The sequence below is a fragment of the Coffea eugenioides genome, chromosome 7, assembly GCF_003713205.1.
Source record: "Coffea eugenioides isolate CCC68of chromosome 7, Ceug_1.0, whole genome shotgun sequence".
Taxonomy (NCBI): domain Eukaryota; kingdom Viridiplantae; phylum Streptophyta; class Magnoliopsida; order Gentianales; family Rubiaceae; genus Coffea; species Coffea eugenioides.
The window spans coordinates 16,226,566-16,254,499 of record NC_040041.1 but is presented as its reverse complement, the minus strand read 5'-3'; the positions used below and the strand labels follow the sequence as shown (position 1 = coordinate 16,254,499).

Sequence of the window (27,934 nt, the reverse complement as noted above, 5' to 3'; positions counted from 1 at the left end):
ACAATGGTAGGCTCATCTTTGCTTATTATATAGAGTTTGGAGATGTTGATGTTCTGGCAGGTGAAAGTCTCTCGTTAATGCAAGGTTTAGTGCTTTTGTCGGGAAATGGATTTCCATAATTTAGAAGTGGAGATGGATTTTGAAGTCCTTGTTTGCATGATTAGCTCAGGGGATCTAGCCAAATGGACGCTATGTAATGTGCTACGGAAGATAAGGGGACTCTTGCTTGAACTATCTTCGACAGTTGTTTCATGTGTTTTGAGAGGCAAATACTACAGCAGACAGATTATCGGTTTTGCATCTCAATGAAAACACTTATTTTACTTCCTCCGATCAATTGCATCCTTTAGTTAGGGCTGCTATTGTTTTGGACAGTAGAGAACTTCTAGTTCTTTATTTGCAAAATGGGAGAAAATAGTATGTTTTTTTTTTTCATAAGGTCCCAATAAAAAATCGTCTTAGGCTAATATTTTGAGAATCACACCAGAACCATTTCATCATCTTCTCTAACCTAAAAATAAGGCAAAAAAAATGCAGTCAGCTAAATCCTCAAAATCGAGGGGAAAAAAGAAGAAACCAAGAGAAATAGTCATCTAATAAGTATATCAAATGTGCAAAAATGACAAAATAAAATAAACTTTTCTTGCCAATCTTGACCCAAGAAAAAATTACCAAAAATACCAGAAAAAAATGAAGAAAAACCTAAAGCTAACAGTGTCACTAAAAGTTAAACTATTCTTTCCTTCTCCTCTTGGATGATCGCTCTTCAAGATGCGTGAATCAAGTCAAGCTAGGCAATAAGAAAAAGAGATAAAACATTCAAAAAAATTTTATTTTGCTTCTTAAAGTGTAACAAAGATTTATTGGATAAAAAAGGAAAAAACAGAATAGTTATGGCAAGAAAGTAAGGAAAAAATTATGCATATGGGGGAAAAAAGAGGAAATAAAACTGAGAGAAAAAAATAATACCCTTCCTCTCTTGAAAGGGAGACAAAGATTTCTAGCGAAAAAAAAGAGAAACAAAATGATTATGGCATGAAGGGTTCAAATAAGGAACAAAATATGCACAAGGAAAAAAAGGATAATAAAATTGACGGCAAAAAAAAAAACAGTGACTACATGATTCTCACCTTCCAATACAGGAGGAAAAAATTAGGGAAAATAAGAGGAGATAGGAAGAAAGTTGAATCCAATGGAGATTTCTTAAAAAAATGGATCTTCAGAGGTCTAATACGGAGAAATGAAAAATCAAGAGAGAGGAGGTGAGAGAGAAAGCAACAGTGGATGGGTGAGTTGCAGTACAAAGTCGTTACCTCGAAACACACACCCATCAATTCAATTTTCATTCATCAGAAATCGGTAGAAGGATGCAAGAAACCTTGAATAAAACCACAAACTTCAACATCCAATAGAAGACCCAACGTAAATTAAAACAAATCAAATGGGCAAAATGATAATTTCAGATTGAGCCAGTGACCATAGTATGAAATCAACCGCTCCATTACATCAGCAGCCACTTTCAGGGCCGCTCCATTCTTTCACATAAAGATTACGTGAGGGAAAGGATTACCCTTTGGCTGACAAATGCACAGCAGACCCCAATTTGCAAGCATCTGATGGAGATTTCTTCAAAAAATAGATCTTCAGAAGTCTAGTACGGAGAAATGAAAAATCAGGAGAGCGAAGATGAGAGAGAAAGTAACGATGGATGGTTGAGTTGCAATACGGAGTGGTTACCTCGAGACACACACTCATCAGTTCAATTTTCATGCATTAGAAATCGGTAGAAGGATGCAAGAAACCTTGAATAAAACCACAAATTCCAACATCCAATAAAAGACCCAACGTAAATTAAAGCAAACCAAATGGACAAAATGGTAATCTCAGATTGAGTCCAGTGACCATAGAATGAAATCAACCGCTCCATTATATCAGCAACCACTTTCAGGGCCGCTCCATTCTGTCACATAAAGATTACGTGAGGGAGAAGATTACCTTTTGGCTCACAAATGTACAACGGACCCCAATTTGCAAGCATCCAGTCACGTGCATAGCTCATGGAGGACGACAACTTTTTAGCGAATCACGAAGTGACATGTCAGCAGCAACCACAAACATTTTGGCAAGCTTCCTAAGTGCTTAGTCTATATGTGTTTGATTAACCATTCCATAGTACATGGTAATGATCTGGCTATCTCTAAAAATATGTTACTCACAAATTGTAGCAAGAATCTCCTGTAATCAAATAATTTGTTTTAATATAACTCTAAAACATATAGTAAATTAGTGATTGAAAGTAACTTATCGTGTTTTTCATTACTTGTACAATGCAGTCTATAGCACCATAAACTTCCTTCTATTTCGATGCAAGAGGGATTATTACATGTGTCTTTTGATATATAAGAACAAAAATCATCTGTTAAGATTCTAAGAAATAAAATACATGTGAAAGTGATAAAATGAGAAAATTTACCGGCTTCTACAAAAACACCATTACTAATAGTGATGATGTTCTATAGCAACTATTTAACGGAGCCAACAGAATACAACGATGGTTCGCAAGTGCATTTCAACACCATTGAATAGTTTTTTATGAATTTTCTGCTTGCGTAATATGTGGCTTTATTCTTGTTTGAATTGTAAGTCATTGTAGCATGAACTCACTTGTGGTCAAATGTGTACTTAAAGAACCTGATCTTACTATTTTGTTGAATTGTCTTTCATTTTTTAAAAGAATTTTTGGGTTTAAACATCATGAATATGATATATTTAAGACATCATAGGTAAAAAGAATATGATATAAATATAGATCATGAGCACAAAAGTAGACTAAACAAATAACTCTATAGTTCATGCATTGAGAAATAAAATAAGATTGATAGGAGAAAACTAATGACTGATATGAGAGGATAAAATAATATATCTACTTGTATTATATATACACACAAAATAGAGGTAATGGAAACTTTTTATATATTTTTTAATAATTTTGGACGGATAGCATACAGCAAAATTCAAAATTTTAGATGCAAAATGACCCAATAGCACTCCACCGGTCCGACTCCAGCAGTAGTCAAAACCCTAGCTTCCCGACACCGCTGACCACCTCTCGATTCTTTACTCCCTATATAAAGTTCAATACCCTCCCTAAAACCCTCTTCTTGCTCCCGCCTGCAAATTCTTCTCAATTTCCCTCACAATTAACCAAAACTTGAAGGAAAATGCCGCTTGGAGAGAGGACAGGTGATGAGAAGAGCGAGTCTAGATACTGTGGCGTGGAGACGGAGTTCAGCGATGACATGCCTCGGCTTCTCTCTTCTAACCTCCATGGCGGCTTCGATTTCGTTGTAGCCCCTTTGGTTAGTCTGTCAGTATTCTCATTTCTGACAGTTTGAGAAAGCACTAGATAATTTGTACTTTATTGTTGTTTGATTTACGTTCACTTTTCTGGTGGTTGTGCATGTGTGTGTGTGTGTGTATTTTTTTTGTTTTTAAATTTTTTGGTCTAAAATGTGGAAATAATGCTAAGCGCACCACAATGTCTAGCAATATAGGGATGTATAGTTTTTAATTTTTTTATTTTGGACTAATTTCATGAAAATTTTTGTTATTAACGCAAAGTTCTGATGTTTTAGTAGTTAATTGATGAAGTGGCTCAAATGGTGTATTCCCATTATTTCTTTGTGTCCCTTTTGGTTAGTCTGTATTCTCATGTCTAAGGTTTTGAGAAAAGCACTAGATATTTATAACTTGTGTTTGATTTACATTTATTTTTCTTTTTTGGTCTAAAATGTGGATGATTAAATGCACAACGAATGTCTGTGAAATATAGGAGTAAATAGCTTTTTGTTTCTTATGTATGAACTGATTTCCCTCAAATTTTTACCATTAAAGCAAATTTATGATGTTTTAATATTTATTTGATGAAATGATAGTTATGTTGTTAGTTATAGTGGTTATAGGAGTAAAATTGGAGTTTAAAATGCTACAAAAAGATGCTTACATCAAATTCATGCTTTTTGTTCAATTTAATTTTGCATGTTTTTGGTGATTAATTAGCCAGCCACACCAATATCAGCCCTTAAGGCTGTGTTGCTATGTGTGAATGGTCAGTAAATCACCGACAGCATATTCTGATGCGTCAAATAGCCTTGAAATTGAGAATATTGAACATTGGACTTCTGACTTTTCTCATTGGTTGTTGACGCGACATTATTTAGATTCCTTGTCCATTTTCATAATGGGTAAAATTTCTATGACTTGATTATCCCAGTTTTACGGTAGGTTGAAGAGTTTAATCTTGATTTTAGGTCTTTGAAAACAAGGAGGATATTATAAAATTTAATTGCAGTTGACTTTATCATCAAAATAACCTTGAAACAGGTCTTTAGCCAGCTGTCATCTTACCTTGTCACTTCTGCATGTTTTACTAACTGCATCTTGGTAGAAGCAATTGAGCCTTTACTGATGAAGCGTTTGGAGTTATAGAATGTACAATATATGCTATAAATTGTAACTCGTTTTCCTTTCTATGAATCAACCTCCAAAACAAGGTTTGCTGGGTAATTCTATGTGTTAGGCTCTAGTGGACCTTCCCACCCCGAATGCTAGCTAAGGGGTGAGGTTTTTCTCTTACACTTGTAAACCAACACCTAGCCCCTTCTACAACCAATGTGGGACAACCCAATGATTTCCCTTTCATGCATCGGGCCCTAAGTTTGGCGTGATTATCTTCTAAATTGCCTGAAATTTTTTGGGCTGAGTTGTTGTAACCAGGCTCTGATCCAATGGTGGGTGTTCTTGGGCCTTCCCACTCCAAAAGCTAGCTCTTTGGTAAAAGAGCCCAACAACATCCAACATGGGTATTAGCCAACACTATGTTACAAGGGTGAGGTGGGTTTTGTGTTTAGCCATTAAGATGTTAACATGTACAAGTACACGGTAACGCTATAGTACAAAAGAGTCAAATGAGTCAAGTATGGGTAAGTGGTGAACTCCACCAACATATGATTCTCATACTTGTTTCACCAAAAAAACTTCATACAGTTCATATTACATTGTTAATTTTCATATGTGACGAGTACTTAAGTGGATAGTAATTGGTGTTCAAGAGAGAATTTTTTCTATATTAAATACTTTATCAAGGAAAATCAGATAGCTCCTTAACTTTCTTGAGTACTAGGAAAAAATTAATGTCATCAAGCATAGTAAAGTTTTATGTGGAAGGAGTTGGCCAATTTAAGAAATCAATAATTAGTAGTAGATGTTGCAAAATTATCAATGAGTGATCATTCAGATCGGGCTATGCTTATCTTACCTGACTTATTTCTCTCACATGGTTAAACTTAACTCTCACGTGGTGTTTTGGCTTTTACTGGCATTTCTCACTTAACACCATCTTCTCCATCTCATTCTTGTTATTTTTTCTTTTCTGATTTTTTAATGTAAAAGACACCATCTTTTAACCAGGTTCATTGCTATCTCTTCCATTATAACATTATAGTGCGGTTGTGTGTTTCTCATCTTGAGAACCATAGCCTTGAGATGGAAATAAAGTCAGAACACCCACTTGAGATTGACTGAGTCAGATATGTACTCTGTACCTACCGACACTCGTGTCATTTGGTTGTAAACATGGATGCCCTGTAGGTGGAAGGAGGCTCTGTCCAATATTGATGTATTCTAGAAGATTTTGAATAGAGATATTTCAAGCGCGTTTTAAATCTACCAGTGCGCTTCCTTGTTTCTGTTGCTAAAATTGAGTGGACCATTAATGTGTGAAAAGGCTGTAAGACAATATTTAGTCTGTTTATCATATTTGGAGTTTGTTACGATATAGGAATGAGATTTAAAAGTGATACGCCCTTCTTTTGTTACCTTTTACTTTTCTTTGCCATAAATGCATAATTGAACTCCTTTACTTGCCTAGGCTAAGAAAAATTCAGGAGAAGATCCAAAAGAATTGGCCAGTAAAGTGGTGACCATAGATTACCAAAATCCAGATAATACATCAAATGAAATTCCATAAACTACTAACTGTTTTTCAGCCTGTATGCTCTAAAAAATTTTATGAGGGATTGTAAATATTTTTGAATTTTTTTCAATTATCCGAAAATTTTGCTATAACTTCTTCCAACATGCATTGACAACCTTTGAGGCAGAGAGGTAGAAAAAGCAATTGGCAGCCTAGGTGGGGAAAAGGGAAGAATGAGATAAGCAGCAATAATGGAAGGGAAGGTTAAGATGAGGGGGCCTGGTGGTTTGTTGTGCATGCTGGAGACATCTCAGTTCACTTTCTTTACTTGATCGCTTCTCTTCCATTTTCTCTAGAATAATAAAAAAATGTGGAGGTTGATAGATAACTAGGGTGGGGATGGCTATTCGAGAACTGACAGTGGGGTCTTGTAAACCCATATTTCCATTTCTTAACAACTAAAAATGAGTGTCAAAATTTTGGTACCTGTTGCCTGGTGCTAAAAATCCCGGTCAATATTGCATACTATGTTGTTGTAGAGGAAACCAGAAAAAGAAGAAAAAGTAAGAGATGAAGACAAGGAAGTGAACTTAATTTACACAGAACAAGCCAGTAGGGATAAGTCATAATTCAATCAATCATTTAAAATCAACGTTGAGAGTTAAGTACAACCATGTTGGACAATTTGGATAAGTTAGGTGTAGTGGACCTGAGCGAGTCACTTCCTGGTGATTTTGGAACATCATTTATTAGTTGTATGAACTAAACAAAACCTAATGTCTAATGCTACTTGTCATTCATATGAATTTCAATTGCTATCAAGGGAGTTAACATTCTCCTGATACCTGAAAGGATTCAGGAAGTTGTCTACCTTCTATTGTTGAGAAATCATGTGTTAAGAAGGTTTTCCTTTCTTGACAACCTTACTAATTGATTTTCAAAGAAAATAGGGAAAAACTAAAACTCAATTTTGAAACTTTATGAGATTTTGTCCTAAAATTAATAGCAATACAAGTTGCATACCACAGCCCCATGTCTCAGTGTTTCTCGGTGCTCTTTTTCCTGCTAAATCCAAGTCCTAGGCCAGTACCTGGTAGATCGCTTGAGGGTTAAAGTCTTCACTAGTTGGCATTTAGTTTGTGAAAGTTAGCCATTGATCTCCCATGTTCTGCTAAGCAACTTTTCTGGATTTTCTTATCATGTGTCTTGGTAATTTTTTTTCCTTGTGTCTTGGTAGTCTTATATTTCCTGCCAGATAAATTTGCACATAAATGCAGTGTTCCTTTGGCATTTGGTGGCTAATTAGCCAATCACACATCAGCTGAATAGCTGGCAGTGAGTGTGAATGGTCAGTGCGCTTACCTATATCATTGTGCTAATAGTTCCTAGTTTTCTACTTTTAGATTGTGGAACATAAAAGTGTACTTACTGGCTATTAGCTACATTTTTTTTCATTTAAATCTGGGCAAAGTTAATGTTTTCAACAGTTGAGGCATTTTGAATTTGTATGTCATTTTCAAAAATTTCATTATCTAGATAGTTTTTATAATTTGTTTTCTTGTTTTTGACAACTCCTAGTTGAAAGCTTAAGAAATTCAAATACTTTAATTGGATTGGAACCTACCTACCCTTTTCTACTTAGTAGTTCTACTAAATCGCATTTTTATGACTAAATCACAAGTTAAAATTCCGGTTAAGTACTTTAATTTTGGTCTTTTGGCGAACAAAAATGAGATAATAGTTACCTACTTTTATGTCTGGTTTTCTCAATGACTACAATGTCTTGGATATATACAAGGTTGCATATTGAAGTTGGTTATTTGTTCAGGATAGCTGCGCCAGCATACAGAAATTATCTCATGATTTAGTAAATTCTTGTGACCAATTTTGGTCCAATGTATAAGACCAAAGCAAACTGGGTAGGAATTGTATTGTGACTACTATATGCCAAGTATGCTTAATATGAGACTTCAAATTTTGTTAAAACCTGTAGTGGAAGGTTAAGTTGAGGGTTGTAAAACTACTTTTATGCAAGAAGCTTTCTAATTGGTTGGGAGGTGCCATGATGTCCTCACTATGGATATGCTATTATCTTCTTGTGGTCAACTTAAGTTGTTTATTTAATTCCCAGAAGTCATGGGGTCGGTTTCTTGTTAACTATCAGAAATTCTCCCCACTGTGGAGGATGCGTCAAGTTTAATAGTTTAGGCATGTAGGACTTAGATACTTATATGTTAAAGGAGAGTCAGAGGCTTTACTAGTCTTGTGGCTTATGCTTTTGGTCTTTGTCAAAAAGGGCTTCGTCCTTGAGAAAATTTTACTTTATGGATGACTATGGGATTAGCTCATTCTGTTGAAGAGTTACAGTTGTTACTGAGTGATATTTTGCTTTGTTGAAGAAAAGTTGTTGGCAAGCTCTTCTTGCATCATGGAAGAAAGAATTGGTTTACTTCAATATGGTATAATGCATAAGCAGGATATTTTTTAAAATTTTGAGGTTTTTCTTCCCTTGTCATTTAATTGCATGTAGTGCTTGATAGATGAAGGTAATTGGTTTACCTGTAATGATATTTGCTAAATCTTTTATAGGTTGGTCTTATATGAACTTTTCTGACAACTGATATGAAAACCCTGACGTGAGTCTGTTGGTTTACTGGTTTTAAGAGAACTATACCTGTCCATCAGGTATTAGGGTAATGGCTTTCTAGAACTATGTTTTTTCACTTCGCATTATTTACTTGCAGTGTAATTCTGAATGATGTCTTGAGGCATGCCCGTCTTAGGAGATGGATAATGTCATTATTCGAGAGCGATTTCTATTTTTCCTACTGGAAAGGTCTAATATGTCTTGCATCTCATGGAATGATCATCTTTGGTTGCATTTCAGCACAGCTAGTTTTAGCTCCATACTTACCATAATGAGTAGGTACTTCTCAGTGTAATTCTGAATGATGTTTTGAGGCATGCCCGTCTTAGGAGATGGATAATGTCATTATTCGAGAGTGATTTCTATTTTTCCTACTGGAAAGGTCTAATATGTCTTGCATCTCATGGAATGATCATCTTTGGTTGCATTTCGGCACAGCTAGTTTTAGCTCCATACTTACCATAATGAGTAGGTACTTCTCATTTATCATCAACCAGAATTTTTTGTGCAAATTGTTTTACCTGCTTGTCGGTCACTTGCCTTTGCTAATCGTAGACGTGTACTTTTGTATGATCATAAATATATTTGCATAAACGCAAATTTTAGCTCGGCAATTCTGGTGGTATTTTATGCTATGATGGTGTTATATTATGTGTCACATTACAAGAGTTAATGGGAGAGCTGAATTTTAAAGTTAATTGGAGGGCAAGAAAGGCTAAAGATCGTTCGCTATTACCTGTCTAGTTTTATGTTGAAGATGGTAACTTCATCATCAATGTATTGGAGAATGAAATCATTGGAGTTTTTGAACTCTCAGTACACACCCGACTGACACATTTACTGACCAAAATTGTTTGACCTTGATCTGACCCAGACTACGCCTATTAAATGGAAATACCTACTTTCTATGGTAAACACATTAGTTTGCATATATTTAATAAGGCTGACCTGACCCAAACTACACCTGTTAAATAAAATTACCTACAGTCTACGGTAAACACATTAGCTTGCATATGCTTAAACATCTTTCTTGGAACTCTGAACTGACCTAACCATCTCCAAAGGTTATGCAGAAACCTGGAGTAATTTCCCTGGATTTTGTGGTCCATGGATATTGCCCTACCTCCTTTGTTAGAGTAATTGTTAGGAGGCAAAAACTTGGCAAATTACTTTTATGTATGTCATCTCTTGAGGAGACTTTTGGTCTCTGTTCATTGAACAATGCATTTTCGCTGATCCTTGTCTCCAACTGTGGTCTGAAATTGATCGTGCTGCATATAATGAACTCTAAAGTAAGCATGTGTTTGAGGTACTCTGCAATTATGTTGACTGAAAGTATCCATTTCTTATCCTCTGTTTGGAGATGGAAGCAAAGAAGAATTTTGAGACTGCAAGTTTTTCTTGAATATAGTAAATATTCTGGTGACTTATTCATTTTTCGTTGGAGGGTTTATTTTCCCTTTCTTCCAATTATTCAATTCTCTGAGGATTTAAATTTCATTGTGCATCGGCACTTTTGAACCTGGATGGACCCTTTTGGTAGTTATGATGTTAACTTAAAGAATTAGCGGAAAACCGCAGTAGTGTTTCTGCATAAGAATGTAATTAAAGCCATATCATCTTACTGAATATGTTCAGCTTATTCTCAGCTCTAAGTCCTATGGATCTCCCAACTTGCAGAATTTGCATTATGTGACTAATTTTTTTTTATCATTTTTAGCTTCTTTCAGTTATCATTGTCTTCTTTGCCTTGTCCTGAATGTCATCTGGTTTTACAAATTGTGTTGATTTCAAATTTTTGCTTAATGACGCAAATTATTCTGGTTGATCAATGGCGCGCAATTTGCTGTATATCTCATCCAAGAAAATTGACATGTTGCAGATGGACCCAACATACAGGCCTAGCTTAATGGATGATGGAAGCAATGGAGCTGGTTTACTGCCATTTGCTGGTTCAGACTTAGTTCTTAGCCCCTCGCAATGGAGTGGTCATGTTGTTGGTATGGCTTTCTTCTTGTGGTAATTGACATAGATACATGAAAGTTGGAGATGATATACTCCACCGCCTAAGGTGGGAAATTATAAAAGATTTTGAATGAGGCCAAAATAGTCATATTTGCAATTAGGATATTTACTAAATGAGACGACAATACTTAAGGAAAGGAAGCTTTCAAAGGGAAATATGATTTCGTTGTATTCTTGTAATTTCCATTTTATCCTCAATGGTTTTTTAGAAGTAAATTCTTCTTTAAAAGCTTTTACTTTTTCTGATTTTACTTCTTGTCATTACTATCTGAAGTAGATTTACTTATGAATATGTTTTCTAAATGTTAGGAGGACAGTTTGAGAGATATTCCACCAACTACGGCAGAAGGTTATGAAAAACTGATTTTGAATGACCCTAAAATAGTGATATTTGCAACGAGGATATTTACCAAATGAGATGACAACACTTGAGGAAAGAAATCTTTCAAAAGGAAATTTAATTTGATTGTATTCTTTCGATTTCCATTTTACCCTCAATGGTTGTTCAGCAGCAAATTCTTCTTTAAAAGTTTTTCCTTTTACTGATTGTGCTTGTTTTCATTACTATCTGAAGTTGATTTACTTATGAACATGTTTTCTCTACGTTAGGAGGACAATTTGAGATTCCGACATTGAATAATGTTTAAAGTGATTGTGCATAATTTTCCTTTTTTTTTAAAAAAATATTTTTTAAATGTGAGGGCATGCATTATCTTTAGTGTGAGGAATTGAAATTGTTGAATCTGTAATTGTTTCCAATCTATACTGGTCTAGTTGTATTCATCACATACTCCATCTGGCTGAGTTTAATTTTACTAAATCTTGAGTAGGGGAATGTAATTTTTGCAAAGCATATATTGGAAAAAGCATTTTTTTTTTAAGTTTGACATTTCTTTGCACTGTGGAATATTTGCTTGGATCTAATAGGCCAATGAGTACTTTCCAGGTGTCTCATTTTTTTGTCTTGAATGCTTTGCCTTGAGTTTGTATGTTTCTGGCAATATCTTATGCTTGTTTGATCTAGTTGCTGTCTTTGTGCTTGTCCATCCATATGTTTCTTTGTTCGTATGTGATCTCTATTGCAAGTATTAACACAAGATTTCCATGCGCCATTTAGGCAAGATCAGTTCTTGGATCGACTTGGATTCTGAAGATGAAGTGCTTCGTACGGATTCTGAAATAACTCTGAAGCAGGAGATATCTTGGGCTTCCCACCTCTCCTTACAGGTGTGTAAGTTAACACTTTTGGCAATTTTTGGTAAATTAGCTACTTATAGAAGAAGATTTTTTTGGTTTTTTGTCCTCCACATTTTACTGAAATTGGTGTCCTTTTTACTTAAAATATGGACATCAAAATTTTGGAGATGTAGATCTTATGTTTTGCTGATGTGGTGGGGTTTGGAGTTCAAGATTCCTCCATTGCACAAATTGCTGGCCAGCCATCTTGAACAATAATTTACAGCAAACATTTGAGCAATGTTACTCTGACTCTTTTTTTTCCCCCCAACATACCTGTGTCTTGATGTGACATGACACAGGTACTGGTATGGGATCTTTTTCAGACACACTGAAATTTTTTTGGGTACACTGATTCTTTTTGTCATGTGGACATTGAAGGAGGAGGAGGGATGGCCAACGGGTAAGAAACTCATGAGAGGGGAAACGAAGTGGAACATTGGGTCAGATCTATTCATGGCTCTCTTCTTGGTGGAAAATTGGAGTTGATTTTTTCATGAGAAAGAAAGACAAGAAATGTTAGTTAATGAGAAGGAAAGTAAGAGGTGATGGGTGGTGATTGAATATGAGATAGGCACAATGGTTTCACTTAGTTGGAATAAGGACCTTAGTATTGATTGCTAGTCAATGGGAAGGAAGATGAGGGGGGATGGGTGGCGTTTGAATATAAGATAGGCATAACGGTTGCACTTGTTCAGAATAAGGTCCCTGAGCTGTGAACAGATATGCTTCAATGTTCCACTTCGCTTCCCACTCAAGAGTTTCTTGCCTGTTGGCCATCTCTCCTCCTGCACTATCAACATCCACATGACAAAAATTCAATGTACCCTAAAACTTTCAAAGTGCCTAACAGTACCCGTGTCGTGTGATATCGACAGGGATATGTTGGGGTAGAACAAAGAGTGCCTAACATAGCATATCATCACTTGCCCTGACATTTTAGGCCTCCGGAGCAAATACAACCCATCATAGGCATACCTCTTGGATTGTTTTTTTGAGTGTTGGGGGTGGGGGGGGGGCTAGTGCATTCCCCAAAGATGTTAGAAATCCAAATATTTGCCCCTAAAGGGCTTAAAACATTGTCTTATATCCTCTTAAGAATTACACCTCATACCCCTAAGTTTAGGCCTTGTATAAGTTAGGCAGCCCCTGAACTATATCCATTCAAGTTTCACCTGAACACCCCCCCCCCCTAAACAACAAAAAAAAAGGATGAATTCGGAAACCTCCTCCTGAGGTTTCTAACAATTTGTCTGAGCTCCCTTGAGGTTTGAAAAATTACACCTACCTCTCTTGATTTGATAGTTTTAGTAACAAAACCTTTAAACAATATTGACTTGTCAAATTTTTAAATGAATATCCAAAAATGCCCGTGTAATGAGTTTTAATTTACTTTCCTATACAATTAAAAGATTATCTAGTATAATTATAAGAGAAGGAACCAAATTTTTCATGTCCATACCTACTATTTGATAAACAACTATAATAATAATTTTATCACTATGATAGAATACTTTTGATGGTATTTTATTATGGATTTAAATTTCTAAGATAGAAAAGAAAATGTTGAAATAATTCATTTAGAGTTTATGAATTTTTCAAGTAGTGGGATTATCATAATTTAGTAGTGATTTTGGGCCATTTCCTTTTGATTTTTTATTAATTTTAATACCAAAAAATAGAAAATAAAGAACAACAAAAATATGGGATTGCATATAAAGTTAATTCATCAAAAAAATCACTAATTCGACATTTGGTTACAATAGGAACTAGAGGTAACAGTGGTAGTCCTATAATTTTATTGGAAAAAAATTAAAAAAAAGAATACGAAGAAAAAGAATAAAAAAAATAATTTTAAAAGTCATTCTAATTATAAACATACCAAACAAGAGAATGTCATTAAAATATTTAAGGGTAGTATTGTCATTTTAAATGACAAGGGAGGTATGTGTAATTTTTAAAACCTCGAGGAAGCTAAATGAAATTATTAAAAAACTCAAGGGAGGTTTCTGAAATTATCCCAAAAAAAAATCAGAAGTTATAATTCCTGCATCTGTGCATGCAACCCATATGCAAATTGGCAGCGCAAGGTTCATTTTTCTACTTCGTTATGATTTTTCCCTTCTAATTCTCTTCCCTCTTATCTTTTCTTTCTACTGTCAGCAGGAATCCCCCCCCAAAAAAAAACTCCTTCAATTTTAAAAGTTTGGTTCATGAATATCTTATTTTCATAATGATTGCTATTGTGCATATTCATTATATAAACTTGACAGTAATAGGAAGTTGCGGTTTCATTTACGTTGAAAATCTTTGCACTATTATTTTTCTTGTGCTACTGAGAATTTTTTATGTTTATAAATGTTGTCAATCTAAAGAGGTAAATGGTATCAGTGCATTAGCTGGTAGAAATTGAAGGCTTAAGGTCTCATTTTCTTTCTATACATATGAATGTTTTCATCCCATTGTATTTGCATATATGTGTAAGAAACTGATTACTTTTTTCCTACAGGCATGTCTTCTTCCTTCACCCAAGGGACCATCCTGTGCCAATTATGCTAGATGCGTGAATGAAATTCTGCAGAATCTAACCAGTATGCAGGTTCCATTCAAAACTGGATCTCAAATTTAAGTTTACCATCTGCTTTTTCTAATTATTGTTTTTTCTGTTTACTGTATCTTCTCTTTATTTTACTGTTCTATTTGTTTACACACTGCATTTCTGTGTGAAGTTATGGCTTAGGATTCCACTAGAGAAATCCGACAGTGATGCTGGAGGTGCAAATCCTGATCATATGGTGAGTTAATGGTCAAACATTTTGGGTGGATTGCATTTTAGGATGTAGAAATATATAGTTCTAGCACTTCTATCTGCTTGAGATATTTATTAAATTATATGGCAGGGTTTGTTATCTATCTAGATGTAGTGCATGGTATGAAGAAAGAAAAATGCCCAAGAAATCTTTTTTCGGGGAATTTCTGTTTTGGTGTTATAAATTAATAGATGCATCAAAGTATGCATCTCGTGAGACTGACACCAAGCTGGAAATTTTACTCAAAAGGAAGAGAGCTGGATGAGATATGTGATTTGTGTATCTTTTGGATGCTGTGGAGAGTGTGGAACAGCAAAGTTTCCAATGGAAACCATCAAAATCAAGAAGAGCTCAAATTTTAATTCTGTGACACCCTTAGTTTTATGGATATATGCCAATTACTCAGCTATTAGTCATTCTTTTGTTGATTTTTTGTGATTGGGGTCATATGGTCTAAGAAGATAACTTCTTCTTTTTTTTTTTTTTAATCTTGAGCTGTGCCTTCTTGGTGCATCTTTATAAAATTATTACCTTCTCAAAATGAAAGAAAAAAAAGAGTGACCCTCCAAATTAAGGTTTAAAATGTTTTTGGGTTTCTTATTTGCAATATGATCTATTCTAGCATTCCTTATTACAGTTTCAAGTGTGTTTTACATACCAAAAAGTAAGTAGATTTGTGGATATATGAAAAGTAATTGAAAGTATATTACAGTTTCACTTGGCTTGCACCCGTAATGTATGATTTTCTTTTTTGTGACTTTTGTTTTTATCTGATTGCATGAATTGCAGATTGATTCTTGGGACTTGTGGAATTCTTTTCGTCTACTATGTGAACATCATAGTCAGTTATCAGTTGCACTTGATGTTTTGTGAGTGTTCATGACCTTTTAAAATGTAGATCATCTTTCCAATTCACAAACTTCCGAAAGCTAATTTTATTGGTTTATTAGGCCCTCATTACCTTCTGCAAATTCTCTTGGACGGTGGTTTGGCGAATCTGTTAAAGCAGCCATCATCAGTAGCAATGTATGTACTCCTGCTGTCTCGCAGGGCTGTCTAGCTTTGCTTTTTCCATTGATATAAGGTGCTTAGGAATATAACTCTACTGCTTTGCCAGTCTTTTCTAACGAATGCGCGAGGCTATCCATGTCTATCTAAACGCCACCAAAACCTGATGGCAGCATTTTTCAATCATTCAATTCAGGTAGCATTCTTTTTCAATTGTTATCTCTTGAGGGATGTTCTATTTGGTTTAAAAGGCATTATGTCTCTTATCTCTGTTGTTTGCAATTTTTTTGGTGTTCATTTTGCTTTTTTTTTTTTGCTTTACAAATTAAATTCATAAATCATACATGGAGTTCTTCTCTAGTGAGGTAGTTTAATTGCCGTATTAGTTAATATGCTGTCAATAGTACTAGCTAGTTCATTAGCAAGAGGGCTGTGAAGAAATGTGGATCTGTTTTTTTTCCTCCTCGACTGTGTTAGCAAATGGTTGGTGTCCTATCCTGCAAAATGACTTGGCCATCATATATAAAGTGATTCCATGTCATCTAAGTGTGTTGATGTGCAGTGTTTTTAAAATTTTATGGATCTCTGTCTCTCTGCTTTTTGAGTTAATCTTGTTATATATTTCAGATAGTGATTTCTGGGGAACAATTACACAGTCTGCCTCCTGGAAATTTGGATACAACTGCCAATAATTCTGATAACCACAATGAAGGTACCTCATAGTCGTTTAGCCATTGAAAAGTGCCTTACAAATACTTGTTGAACATGTTTGGAGTTTGCCCTTTTCTTTTTGATGGAGAAGTTTTTTTTTATTATTCTGTTATTCTTCTGTTCACTTTCAGTGGTTGAGAAATGAAGCTGCATTGTTGTGATTATTGAGATGGTTTTCCTATGTTTTAATGCTTTAGATTTTTTGATCATAATGAAGTAGTTTGTTTAGTGTCCTCTACCTTATAATTATCTTCTTAGTCAGGTCTTCATCTACATCCTTTGCGGTCCTATTTGGACTATGTTGCTTATCTGTATCAAAGGATGGATCCTCTTCCAGAGCAAGAACGCTTTGAGGTAGCCTCCCCGGTCTGATACAAGAAAGGCACACATACAGTGATTTTTTTTCCTGTTTTTGTTTTTTAGTTGGTAGTATATCATGCATTGTTTGACTGTTGCTGTTTTATCAGCTTGGCTACAGGGACTACTTGCAATCACCGTTGCAGGTACAATGTTCCCACTTCAGATTTATTTGCTTTGTTCAAATTCAGACAGCAATCCTTTTTCACTGATTGTTGGATTTTGTCATTTGTCTTCCACTGCAGCCTCTCATGGATAATCTGGAGGCTCAAACTTATGAAACATTTGAGAAGGACACAGTAAAATACATACAGGTATGTTCTGATTCGGAAAGCCAAGTTTGCCATGGACCTGCTGACTGGCCTTTACTTCAAAATTGCAGAATAGTTATCCTAGATAGGCTAGAAAAATTATGATGAAACACCATGGACTGTTATTTGTCTACTTTTTTCTTCGGAAATAACAATCTTACTTGTCTGTAATTATCATTAGATCTTGTCTCTGTGTGTGTATTATGATGTCATATTTTGGAGAAATATAAATTTGTAAGAACTTTATAAACTGCCATTCTTTCGCCTGTCGTCGAAGTAATTACATAGTGTGGACTGCTAAGAAGGAAATGCTGTGTGTTCTAATTTGTCTTTTCCTTCACACAAACTTCAATTGCATGGGAATCTCCATTTATTGTTTCTGATATTTGACTTACAGTTTTCCATTCAATTACTCATCTGAATGTATACATTTTCAGAAGAGAATTGTACACACATGTAAGTGGGCTCATGAGTTAAAACTAGCAAACTGAAACACCTCCATGCGCAAATGTGACTCACTCAAGATATTCATTCAAGCTGGGCCAGTCTGGGACGATTTATTATGTATACAACATTGTTCTGAGGCTTCAGTCAACTTACTTTTAGCTTGAAAAGCCTGCAAGTACACAGGGGAGAGGAGGAAGGGAAAATAGTTGCTCTGTTTTACATTTTTCTTAACAGTTGAGATTGCATAAAGGCTTAAAAGGAGAAATTCATGGAGTAAAGCATAACAATTTGAAACAATAAAAAAGTATGTTGCCAACGAGGAGTAGTGTCTGAAGTTTGTTGGAAGTGGAACGTGATAGCTTAGGGTCGTACCGAATATGATGAAAACATTCTTCCTGTTACCAACATATACCGGATGAATGTTCAGTGTTACCTTTCTGAAATTCTAATATAGCTGAAAGTAATTCTTCACTTGAACAGACATGCATGGTGTGTCTCTTTCCTTTTAGTCATTTTCAATGCATTTATATCTCACATCTAAGGAATTATTTGAATGTTAAAATACCTAAAAATATGAATTTTCCCCACCCTATGGTATTTTCGTTTCGCCTCACCATTTGCAAATACCTTACTTAATGCTTTCACCTTTCAAACATTAGTATGAAGTAACTGGCTAAATTAGATTCCTAGTTTATGTTGATGCTACTTGATGCTTTACGTCTGGCAGTACCAAAGAGCAATTTCTAAAGCTTTGCTGGATAGGGTTTCGGATGAGAAAGCATCTGCTTTGACTACTGTAAGATGTTTAGTCGCTAATGGTGCGATATACTTAACTTTATAATGGCTGGTGAATCTGAAAGATTATGGTTTGATTACTTTCAGGTATTGATGGTTGTTGGTGCGGGCAGAGGGCCTCTTGTCAGAGCTGCATTGCAGGTGATATGCCTTATCATATATAGACATGATAGTTGAAGAGGATTTGAAACTAATGATTATTGTTGTTTTTAGGCAGCTGAAGAAACAGGGAGGAAGTTGAGAGTTTATGCTGTAGAAAAAAATCCAAATGCAATTATTACTCTTCATGTAAGTTGTATTTCCTGAATACACATCTTTGTGCTATAAATGCATTTGCCAACCTAGACCTAAGTCATGCAGTCACATTTTGAGAGTTCTGCAACTTTATTGGTTGGTTTTGTTTTAGCTCCAGGCCTCATTTTTGCACTTGTTATATTTGTGGGATGAAGAACTCATAGAAGGATTATGTTTCCATAAAGGGGTGTAGCAACCTCAAATCCAATTCTGAAATATATTAAGTAAATGATTAATGGTGCTTGCTTGTGAAATTGATGTAGAATATAGTGCTTTTGTTGGAGATCTGAAAATCTGCATTTTTTCATGGATTGACAGACAAAATAGCAGGTTGATAATCCTGTAAATTTTGATGCATTGTATTGTTAAGTAGCATAAAAGTTTCTATGTTGCTTAGTTGCTATATTTATTCATTGTTACAAGGAAAGCTAGAAATTGCAAGGGGAGGAACCCCAATTTTATGACCTGTTGAGACGTATTACTTATCTTTGCAATAGAGGATTTCTGTCATGTTGAGATTATCTAAGATCATCTTCAGAAACATTGAGCTCCCTCAGTCTTGTTTGCTAGATACAGCCCTTGACGCTTCTAATTAACATTCTTATTCTAGTACCCCCATCTAGATGGATTGAAATATGAGCATTTGGATGACGACACATATAGCTTACCCTAGATCCTTAGGTAGGTAATGTCCTAGAGGGGCATTTTTCTACACCTAACCCAACTACAACATGAGAGAAGATACTTTGAGACCAGTGTGGAGCCCATCCGCAACTTCAGTTGAAAGAGGCCAATCATGGAGGTGACCAACTAGGGCCCCATTGTTGGGGGTTGAAGCCAGTCTTAATAAGGCCAGCCCAACATCCCTGGGAAGTTCATCTTCATCAGGGCCAGGTCCCCCTTTAGAGGAGAATTCAGGTCAAGTCCCTCTCCTATTTGGGGCAACTCTCATGTCAATTCTCTTTCTTCCCCTGCGAATTCACTATCATCTTCATGCACCTGAATGTTCCGTCCCAACATCAAAACCCTTTCCTGCATCTTCATCTATACCGAAACCGTTACATCTGTTCTCTTTTTTGAAAAGTCTACTTGACTAATGGACTCACTATCATCTTCACGCACCTGAATGTTCCGTCCCAACATCAAAACCCTTTCCTGCATTGTCATCTATACCGAACCGTTACATCTGTTCTCTTTTCTGAAAAGTCTACTTGACTAATGGACTCACTTTCATCTTTGGAACTGACACTGTTACTACTTCAACAATTTAGGGGGCATGGAGGGAGGGGAAGCGTAAGAGTTTAATGCAAAGATGGCAATTATATTCAAGAGGAAAGGAAGATGGATGGACTGAGCTTGAAAATGCCAGGGTGGTGGAGAGGTTTGCATAATATAAGAGTAGAAGAGGTGGAAGAAGTTAAAGAATTCCTAATTTTCAATAATGCTCTTAAAGAGCCTTGTTCTAAGATTATAGCTCCACAAATAGTTTGAGTGAGAAGGCTTAAAGACTTACAAGAAAAGTTGGCACTTCTGCTCAAACAGTAGTTTGTCTTCATGTGAGCATGAAATTAGAGGACAGAAAGAAAGATGGAGGGAGCTTGAAAATGCCAGGGTGGAGAAGGTTGAATATGATGATAGTAGAAAAGGTGAACAAGTTGAAGAATCGTAATTTTCTTTAATGCTCTTAATGAACTTTTTTCCCAAGATTTCAGCTCAGCAAGTAGTTTATCTTCAAGTGAGAAGGCCCAATTTCTTAAAGAAGAGTTGACAGTTTAACTGAGAGTAGTTTATCTTCATGTGAGCATGCCTAATCTCTTAATGAACAACCACATAATGAGAGTTTTCTCAGTACCCTAATTTGTGAGCAATAAAATGAGTCCTCACTTCTCTCACTTAAGAGAAGCCCATCAAATGCATCTAACAAATGCATCTAACCGCTAGAATTTGCTATTCAGTATCCAAACTCAGCAGGGCCTTTGGAATTCTCATGTACTACAGGGCTTGCCAGGCTGCATATGTGCATGTGGCCCAACCTTGTCCAAGCTGCAGATGGAGTCTAAGGCCACACCATTCCTGTGGCATCAAGAAGTTGCCTTCATTTAAGAAAGGAACTCTTAGGGCCACTTGCAAAAAAGTATTCATATTTATGATGTTAAGATGTATGAAATTTAAAGTTGTGCATTTTACTTATTCATGAGAACTGAACTGGTGGTAATCATTGTGACAAATGTGGTCCTCTAATTCTTACTTTTGCGAAGTGTAAACTATTCTCTGTAAGCCACATTGCTATGCTTTTGTTGCATAAAGCAGAGAAAAATATTGAACTTTTTGGTTTGATTTCACTCAACACAGAATTGCATTAAAGGCTTGTGATTGTTTCTAAATGACCTTGCAAAACCAATCAGAATGCTATGAAAACTCTAATGTGGATGTTCACATGATCCAGTCAAAAGGGACAAAAGGATTAGAGTGTGAGAATGTATGATAGTTGAATTCTAGGTTTTATGCTAGTACTTCTTTTAATAGAACTAATTTTGTTAAGTAATCTAGTCAAATGTGAATTGCTTGTTCATCCTTATTTTATGCTAATGCATTGAAAGAATTGATTAAAGATCTCATTGGGGAAGCCCAATTGTAATTGATTGTCAATTTATTTTCTCCAAAGTTTTATGGAGTTAATACTTTTCCTCCTCTTATCCTTTTAATGAATTATAACAAAGAACGCATATACAACATTTAGAACTGTGTGCTTTCTTGTTTTCAAACTGCATGGGATGGTAGCTTGTCTGCCCCTAACTTCTTCCTGAATGGACTGTTTTTCTGTACTTGCAAGCAAGTATTAATATCACATGACCTGTGTTAGCATTGTGCAAATTTATTGAGCAGAGCTTGGTCAAGCTAGAGGGCTGGGAAAAAGAAGTTATTATAGTTTCTTGTGACATGCGTTGCTGGGATGCTCCCGAGAAAGCTGATGTTCTGGTAGGTGAAATGTTTCTTTGTAAATTTATAACGATGAGAAGTGAAGTTGCATAAGACTGCAACATGGTTTCTTTTCCATCTAGAACTGCTAACATTCTTGATAATTCTCATCTTATTTAGGTTAGCGAATTGCTGGGTTCTTTTGGTGACAATGAGCTATCACCAGAGTGTCTTGATGGAGCACAAAGATTTTTGAAGCCTGATGGAATTTCAATTCCTTCTTCGTATGTAATTGTGTTCTGAGCTATGTAACTACTAATTTGGTTATCTGTGTCAGTGCGCATCAAACTTGGGGGGTTATTGACAGTTGTAGTACCCATGCGGCCAGAATGTGATCATAATCTCCATTTCTGCAGTTGTACAACCATGCTGAATTATTGGCTGTACATTACATTCTTAGTTGATAACCAATAAGTTATGGCATTTATGGGAATATAGGAAGCTAGTATGTGGCTGTTGATACTGAATATTGGTGAGGAGCAGCCAATTTTACTGCTTGACCAATACTGAATATTGGTGAAACGCGGTCAATTTTACTGCTTGACCAGTACTAGAATCTCGAGAGCAATATGGGGAAAGGATATACAAATGCCATGTAACAGAAGTAAAAGACATGTCATGGACTTGCAATGAAATTTCAGGAGATAGTGGCATGGGTGGGGTCTTCTTAATAAGTATTATTTTTGTATGTTTTACTTATTTAAATATTTGGCATGCTGCATTTGGGTGGAAATGATTTATTTTTCTCCTAACTACTGATCTCACGTGTTGTAAATTTAGCTAGTAAATTTGATGGGTATGTATTCTTTATTCACATGCGTCATTGACCCATTTCAGGTATACAAGCTTTATCCAACCTATTACGGCATCAAAACTCTACAATGATGTAAATTCTGTTGTCATTTGGTTCTATTAGCGAACTTTTTCCTTTCTTTTTTATTTTGCTAGAAATTTGAAATTTTGTAATGTTTGTCATGTTGCACGGGCTGATCTTGTATTTATTGCAGGTCAAATCACACAAAGATCTTTTGCACTTTGAAACCGCTTATGTTGTTAAACTACATCGTGTAGCTAGGCTGGCTTCTACCCAACCTGTGAGTTCATCTCTCTTTGAAACATTTGGAGAACCAAGTTGCAGATAATTCTGTTTAAAAGGCTCAAAAAGTATAACATATGCGCATTAACTTTTTGTAAGCATAACAATTGCGAGAACAATTGCTTAGGCAGAAATGGCTGAACTAATGCGTGTATCCACGTTTCATCTGTTCAGATCTGGAAAGTGGAGCAGTGGCTCTTAACTGGCCGCTCGAACAAAATACTGTGCTAGAGATTTTTGATATTTCTACATTGTCGAAAGCAGTAGCTTCTGACATATTCGTTCCAATGACTATCTTTGAAAACCATCAGCTTTCTATTTGTACTCCATAGGCTTCTGAACAAGGGTTTGCAAAACTTACGATGTATATCTCTGAATCCTCATCATTTGTGACAGAAGCTGACAACAAATTTTGAATCCAGCTCTCGAAGGGACCTTGAATACCAAAAGAATTATGACCTGAAAACCTAAAGAACAAAAATGCCAAAAGTGCCTGTATTATAGTTAATACAATGCTATAGTGAATTTTTTCTTTATGTATGTGTATTGACAGGAATTAGCTAAAATAGTTATCTGTTTTGCTAGGTGTTTACTTTTGCTCATCCAGAGAGCTCAACTAAAAGAAAAAATGATCGGTATAAGAAACTTGAGTTTGAGATTCCCTGCAACACTGGATCAGCAATGGTTCATGGTAGGTATAGCTAAAGTTATATTACTTTAATTCGATTAAGCATTTGATAGATAGCCATCAGGAATTATGATTTGAAATATTAGGTAAATAGATTGGGTACCACTACATAATTTCATTACAGAAACGCATTTCTTCATATACTTTGATTATGTTTAAGTATTTCATATCTACCTGTGACTAACTGTTTAGCCCCTATTTATAGGGTTTGCTGGCTACTTTGATGCAACACTTTATAAAGACGTACATCTCGGTATTGAGCCATCAACAGCAACATCTAACATGTTTAGTTGGTATGATTTGCGTGGCTTTTGTTTTTCTGCCTACCAAATTATGTAGTAAGCCTGACGTAATGAGTAATAACCTTATGCATGTATATCTTCACAATGATTGTTGCTGTAAGACCTTCAAAAATGGAGCTTAAGTTGATAATGATGGATTCCCTAAGTTCCCAATTCTGTGCCTCTGTTGTTTGAAATAGTAACCATCCTTTTGCATATTTCCTTCTATTTGTAGATGGTGTCAATGAGTTAATTTTGAAAAGCTGAGTTCTTGGAAATGTTACATGGAAAAATCTCAAGGGATCTCTTATCCATTTGGAATTGCAACTAAATTCTCTGAAGCCTCAAAGTGTTAATATTTATAGTTAATTTGTTATAGAAGAACCACTGTCCATGCATAATATACCTATACTCTATTGTACCATTTCTGCTTCCTGCATCCTTCTTGCTGCCTCCCTCGCTCCCCAGAAAACCCTCCCTCGCCCAAAAAAAAAAAAAAACACCACCACCTGCTATAACTTTTGATTCTGCTGCCTTCTAGATTCAATCCATTGACCCTGAAAATCCACCTCAGGTGCAAGTTGACAACACACGCACCCCCCCCTTCCTCCCCAACCTTCCCAAAAGACCCCAACCACCCAGGAACAAAACCTCCACTTCCTCAGCATCTCCCATCCCTCCTCATCTCCTTCACCAAACTAGTCTACAAGCCCTGCTGCTCCCAGAAGCCCCTAATACAAAATCCTCCTTTAGTGATTTACTCTTCCTTCCTCAGCCCAGCTTGTGCACCTATTGAATTTCCCTACCACTCATATCTGGGCCCACTTTGGCTCATCCATCAAGCCCATCCTGCTGCACTGCCTTCCTAATGCCCAGTTTGGCAAACCTCTTATTAACATCATTCGCAGGAACTTGAAAATATTCACTGCTTAGTGTTGTACAAGGTAGAATGCAAGCATCTGGCTTTACCTTTAAAAAGAGTTTGCATCTCTTACTAAACCATTGATTGACCATCACTGCCTAATTTCAAATTAAAAAAATATATATTCAAGCAACATTTGTACTCTTTAAACAAGAAATATTTAAATATTTCTGGTTTTGGTTGTGGATTGAATGAGGTCGATGGTGAGGGCTTGCATGTGTGAAGTGGTACGGAGGGGGAGGGTTTGGGGACATCAGGGATATTGAACAAAAAATGGAATGGGCTGAGGGATAGTTTTTTTCTTTCTTTTTTTTCCCCCCTGAAATGCTCAAGTTCTTGTTTTTCTTATGTGTGCATTGAAGGATCCCAAAGACCATCAGGTGACTTGTTTAATATTTCCTTTGATTACTCTAAAACTGACAGTGCGTAAACTATGCATTTAAGAATCACATTTGAAACTGAACATAGTTGAGTGATGTAGAAACATACCACTGAGACTATGTTTTTTACTCTTTTAAGCACATTTGTGTGGCAAATGTTTCTTTTTCTTCATTCCTAAATCCCCAAGCATGTTCTTTTTATACATATATATATATGTATGTATGTATTTTTTTGGGTTTTGCATTCATCTCTATAACAGAAGTGCAAATACACATGCATGAGCCCTAGAATCTACAATAAAAACAGTGTGTAAATGTTTTTTGTTTCCCAGATATCTCTTATCTCTGGAAGCCTGTTACCTCTTCACTATGTAAAAACTTAAAATGTTAAATAGCTTACAGAGCATGCTGGTGTTTTCTAACTTGATAACGATCTTGATCTTGCAGGTTTCCGATCTTTTTCCCATTGAGGACACCAGTCTGCGTCCAGCCGGGTATTCCATTAACAGTTCACCTATGGCGTTGCTGTGGTTCTACCAAGGTACTTGATTTGCCTTGCATGCTTAAATAGTTATCTAGATATTTAATCAAACTTTATACTCTCCACAATCACCACCACCTGTTCTGTTCCCCGGATATAGAAAAACCTCTCTTGTTCTTGAACCAGTTCCTAGCTCCCTGCCATTGCTTGGGCAGGATCTTTATTTGGAAGCAGGAGATTCGTTTCTTCTGCTCTGCCTTTGGTAACTATGTACTGATGCATTGCTTTTCCTTCAATGTGAACTAGGTTTGGTATGAATGGTGCGTAAGTTCTCCTGTCTCTACACCTGTACAAAACCCTAATGGTCGGTCATATTGGGTGGGCCTTTAGGACTTCCCTTTTAAGGTCTTACATGGAAGTGAGGCGGATTTGATATAGCTGATCTAGTGCAGAAGGAAAGCACTTGCCAGTTTAGTTTCTGCTTACGATGAGATGGATGCCAATGATGACAGAGCCCCTCTGTATTCCTATTTGGCACATGCTGGTGCAACCTCTTCATCCATTAACTCCTTTACAGTGGGAAAAAGATCGACCTTCATGAAAGCAACAGGAGAGATTGTTGACTTCTGTTTGGAAGTCTGTTGGTGTTTTTTTTTTTTTCCGTCAGAAACATGCTTACATCTTGCGGGCATTAGAGGGGATAAGGTTAATAACATGGAAGAGAATGTCCACCAGAGACTCAATTTTGTGAGAACATTTATTATACCTTGTTGAATTCCAGATTATGGTTCATGTACAAATAACAGAAGTAAATTGTAAACTCAGGTATTGCCCATTGGAAATGCATCGTTTAAGTCATACAAATTGCTTCCTTTGGACAAAACTACCTAGACATTCTGTTTCATGCATATGATACAGCATGAGTCGAGATATATCTCTACACAAAATTCTTCAACTGGCCCCCAAAAGAAATGACGAGACTGGTACCCTCGAATTTGCTTAGAACCAATTTGAATATAATGTTTGAAGAACTTAGGTCGCATCTGAAAAAACATGTGATGATGCTATCCGTTGATGATGATAAACATTTAGCCAAAGCGGCGTTGTTGTCATCCTCTACGGAGTGGAATTGCTAAATGGTAGGGTGTAAATAGGTTGTAGTTAGTTATGGGTGTTCAAATTTCGGAAAATTTGAAAAATTAGTCAAGCTAATTTGGATCAAAATTTCATATTTTGGTAAAATGGAATTCTGAAGCATTTTCAATATATAATGTTTAGAAAGACAAAAAGTAGAGCTTTGAGCTCTAGATTACCGACCGAATTCCAGAATTGTTATTATACACATGTAAAAATAAAAATAAAAAATCAATCAATCCGATTGATATCAGATTTTGTTAAAATGGAATTCAATAAATTGGAGTATATCCAACATATAATGTATGAGAAAATAGTTTGGGAACGGATATTAAAAGTAGAATCTTGTAGTTCTCCATTATTAACCCAACTTCCAAAATTGGTATTATATACAAATGCTATTATGTATGTGTGTGTGTAATATTAATCTATTAACTATTGGCTACTGACTAGTCTACTAAAAGTACTTAATTACTTATTTTTAAACTCTCTTGCAACTGATTAGTTATAACGCTGGAAAGTGGAAATGGCGAAACGCATGCATGTTGACTAGCTTCCTTTTTTTTTTTTTTTAATGCGATAATGACGAATGATTAGGAGTGCTAACGTTTATTATCATTTTTTAACATATTATGCTTGTTTGAGCTAAATTGAATGAATTTTATGGATATAAAACCATATGGGATTTAGTTTTGGTGCAATAGTTTTTTTTTTTGGAGGAAAATGAAAATTTTTTGGCTTACTATTGATATTTTGGATATTGGATATTATCGGTTATCCGACCGAAATCTAATTACCAATATTCAATTTGTCAAAATAAATTTTGGATGGTAATTGGATGTTGGTCTTGGAAGAAAAAATTGAAAACGTCCAATATTTTGTTTACTAAATTCCTGATTAATGACTGATGAACACCTTTAGTAGACAAGAATTAGGTTTTTTTTTGTTTAAGCAGTTAAGCATAGTGTGCACGTTATTTGCTTAAATCGAATTGAAAATGAATTCATCTATTTAACTCCAAAAGGATTAAATCCTTCTAGACTCTCCATCTATTTTTTTTTGGGGGGGGGGGGGGGGTTGGTAATGGAGCGGCCGAGAAAGGGAGGGAGTTGGGCAAGGTAGTTTCCAAAAACATTTTCACATAATTAAAGGGAGATAATACCATTGCAAAAAATTCAAAAACAATTAAAATTTCAGTGGAAATATTCGGCAATTTTATTGGAGGGGCCCCCTAAAACCATGTAGATTGCAATTATAGATACCAAATTTTCGTTCATATTCATCTCATGTAGTTTTGTTTTCATCTTATTTGCCAAATTTTTCTTGAAATTTTATCTTTTACTTATCTATTTATTAGT

General features: G+C 35.7%; 1 protein-coding gene across 1 annotated transcript; it reads left to right on the top strand.

The window, feature by feature from the left end:
• Nucleotides 1-3,027: 3,027 nt before the first annotated feature.
• Nucleotides 3,028-26,300, top strand: LOC113778625 (protein arginine N-methyltransferase 1.5). The gene is made up of 23 exons (XM_027324087.1): nucleotides 3,028-3,359; nucleotides 10,504-10,621; nucleotides 11,764-11,873; nucleotides 14,392-14,481; nucleotides 14,612-14,677; nucleotides 15,482-15,561; nucleotides 15,643-15,718; nucleotides 15,810-15,896; nucleotides 16,328-16,412; nucleotides 16,674-16,765; nucleotides 16,879-16,914; nucleotides 17,014-17,082; nucleotides 18,254-18,322; nucleotides 18,409-18,462; nucleotides 18,535-18,609; nucleotides 21,502-21,594; nucleotides 21,715-21,818; nucleotides 22,432-22,480; nucleotides 22,602-22,688; nucleotides 23,276-23,381; nucleotides 23,584-23,671; nucleotides 25,409-25,502; nucleotides 25,749-26,300. Exons 1-23 carry the CDS (start codon nucleotides 3,222-3,224, stop codon nucleotides 25,830-25,832), a joined length of 1,950 nt encoding a protein of 649 aa, XP_027179888.1. The 5' UTR covers nucleotides 3,028-3,221; the 3' UTR covers nucleotides 25,833-26,300.
• The last annotated feature ends 1,634 nt before the right edge of the window (nucleotides 26,301-27,934 follow it).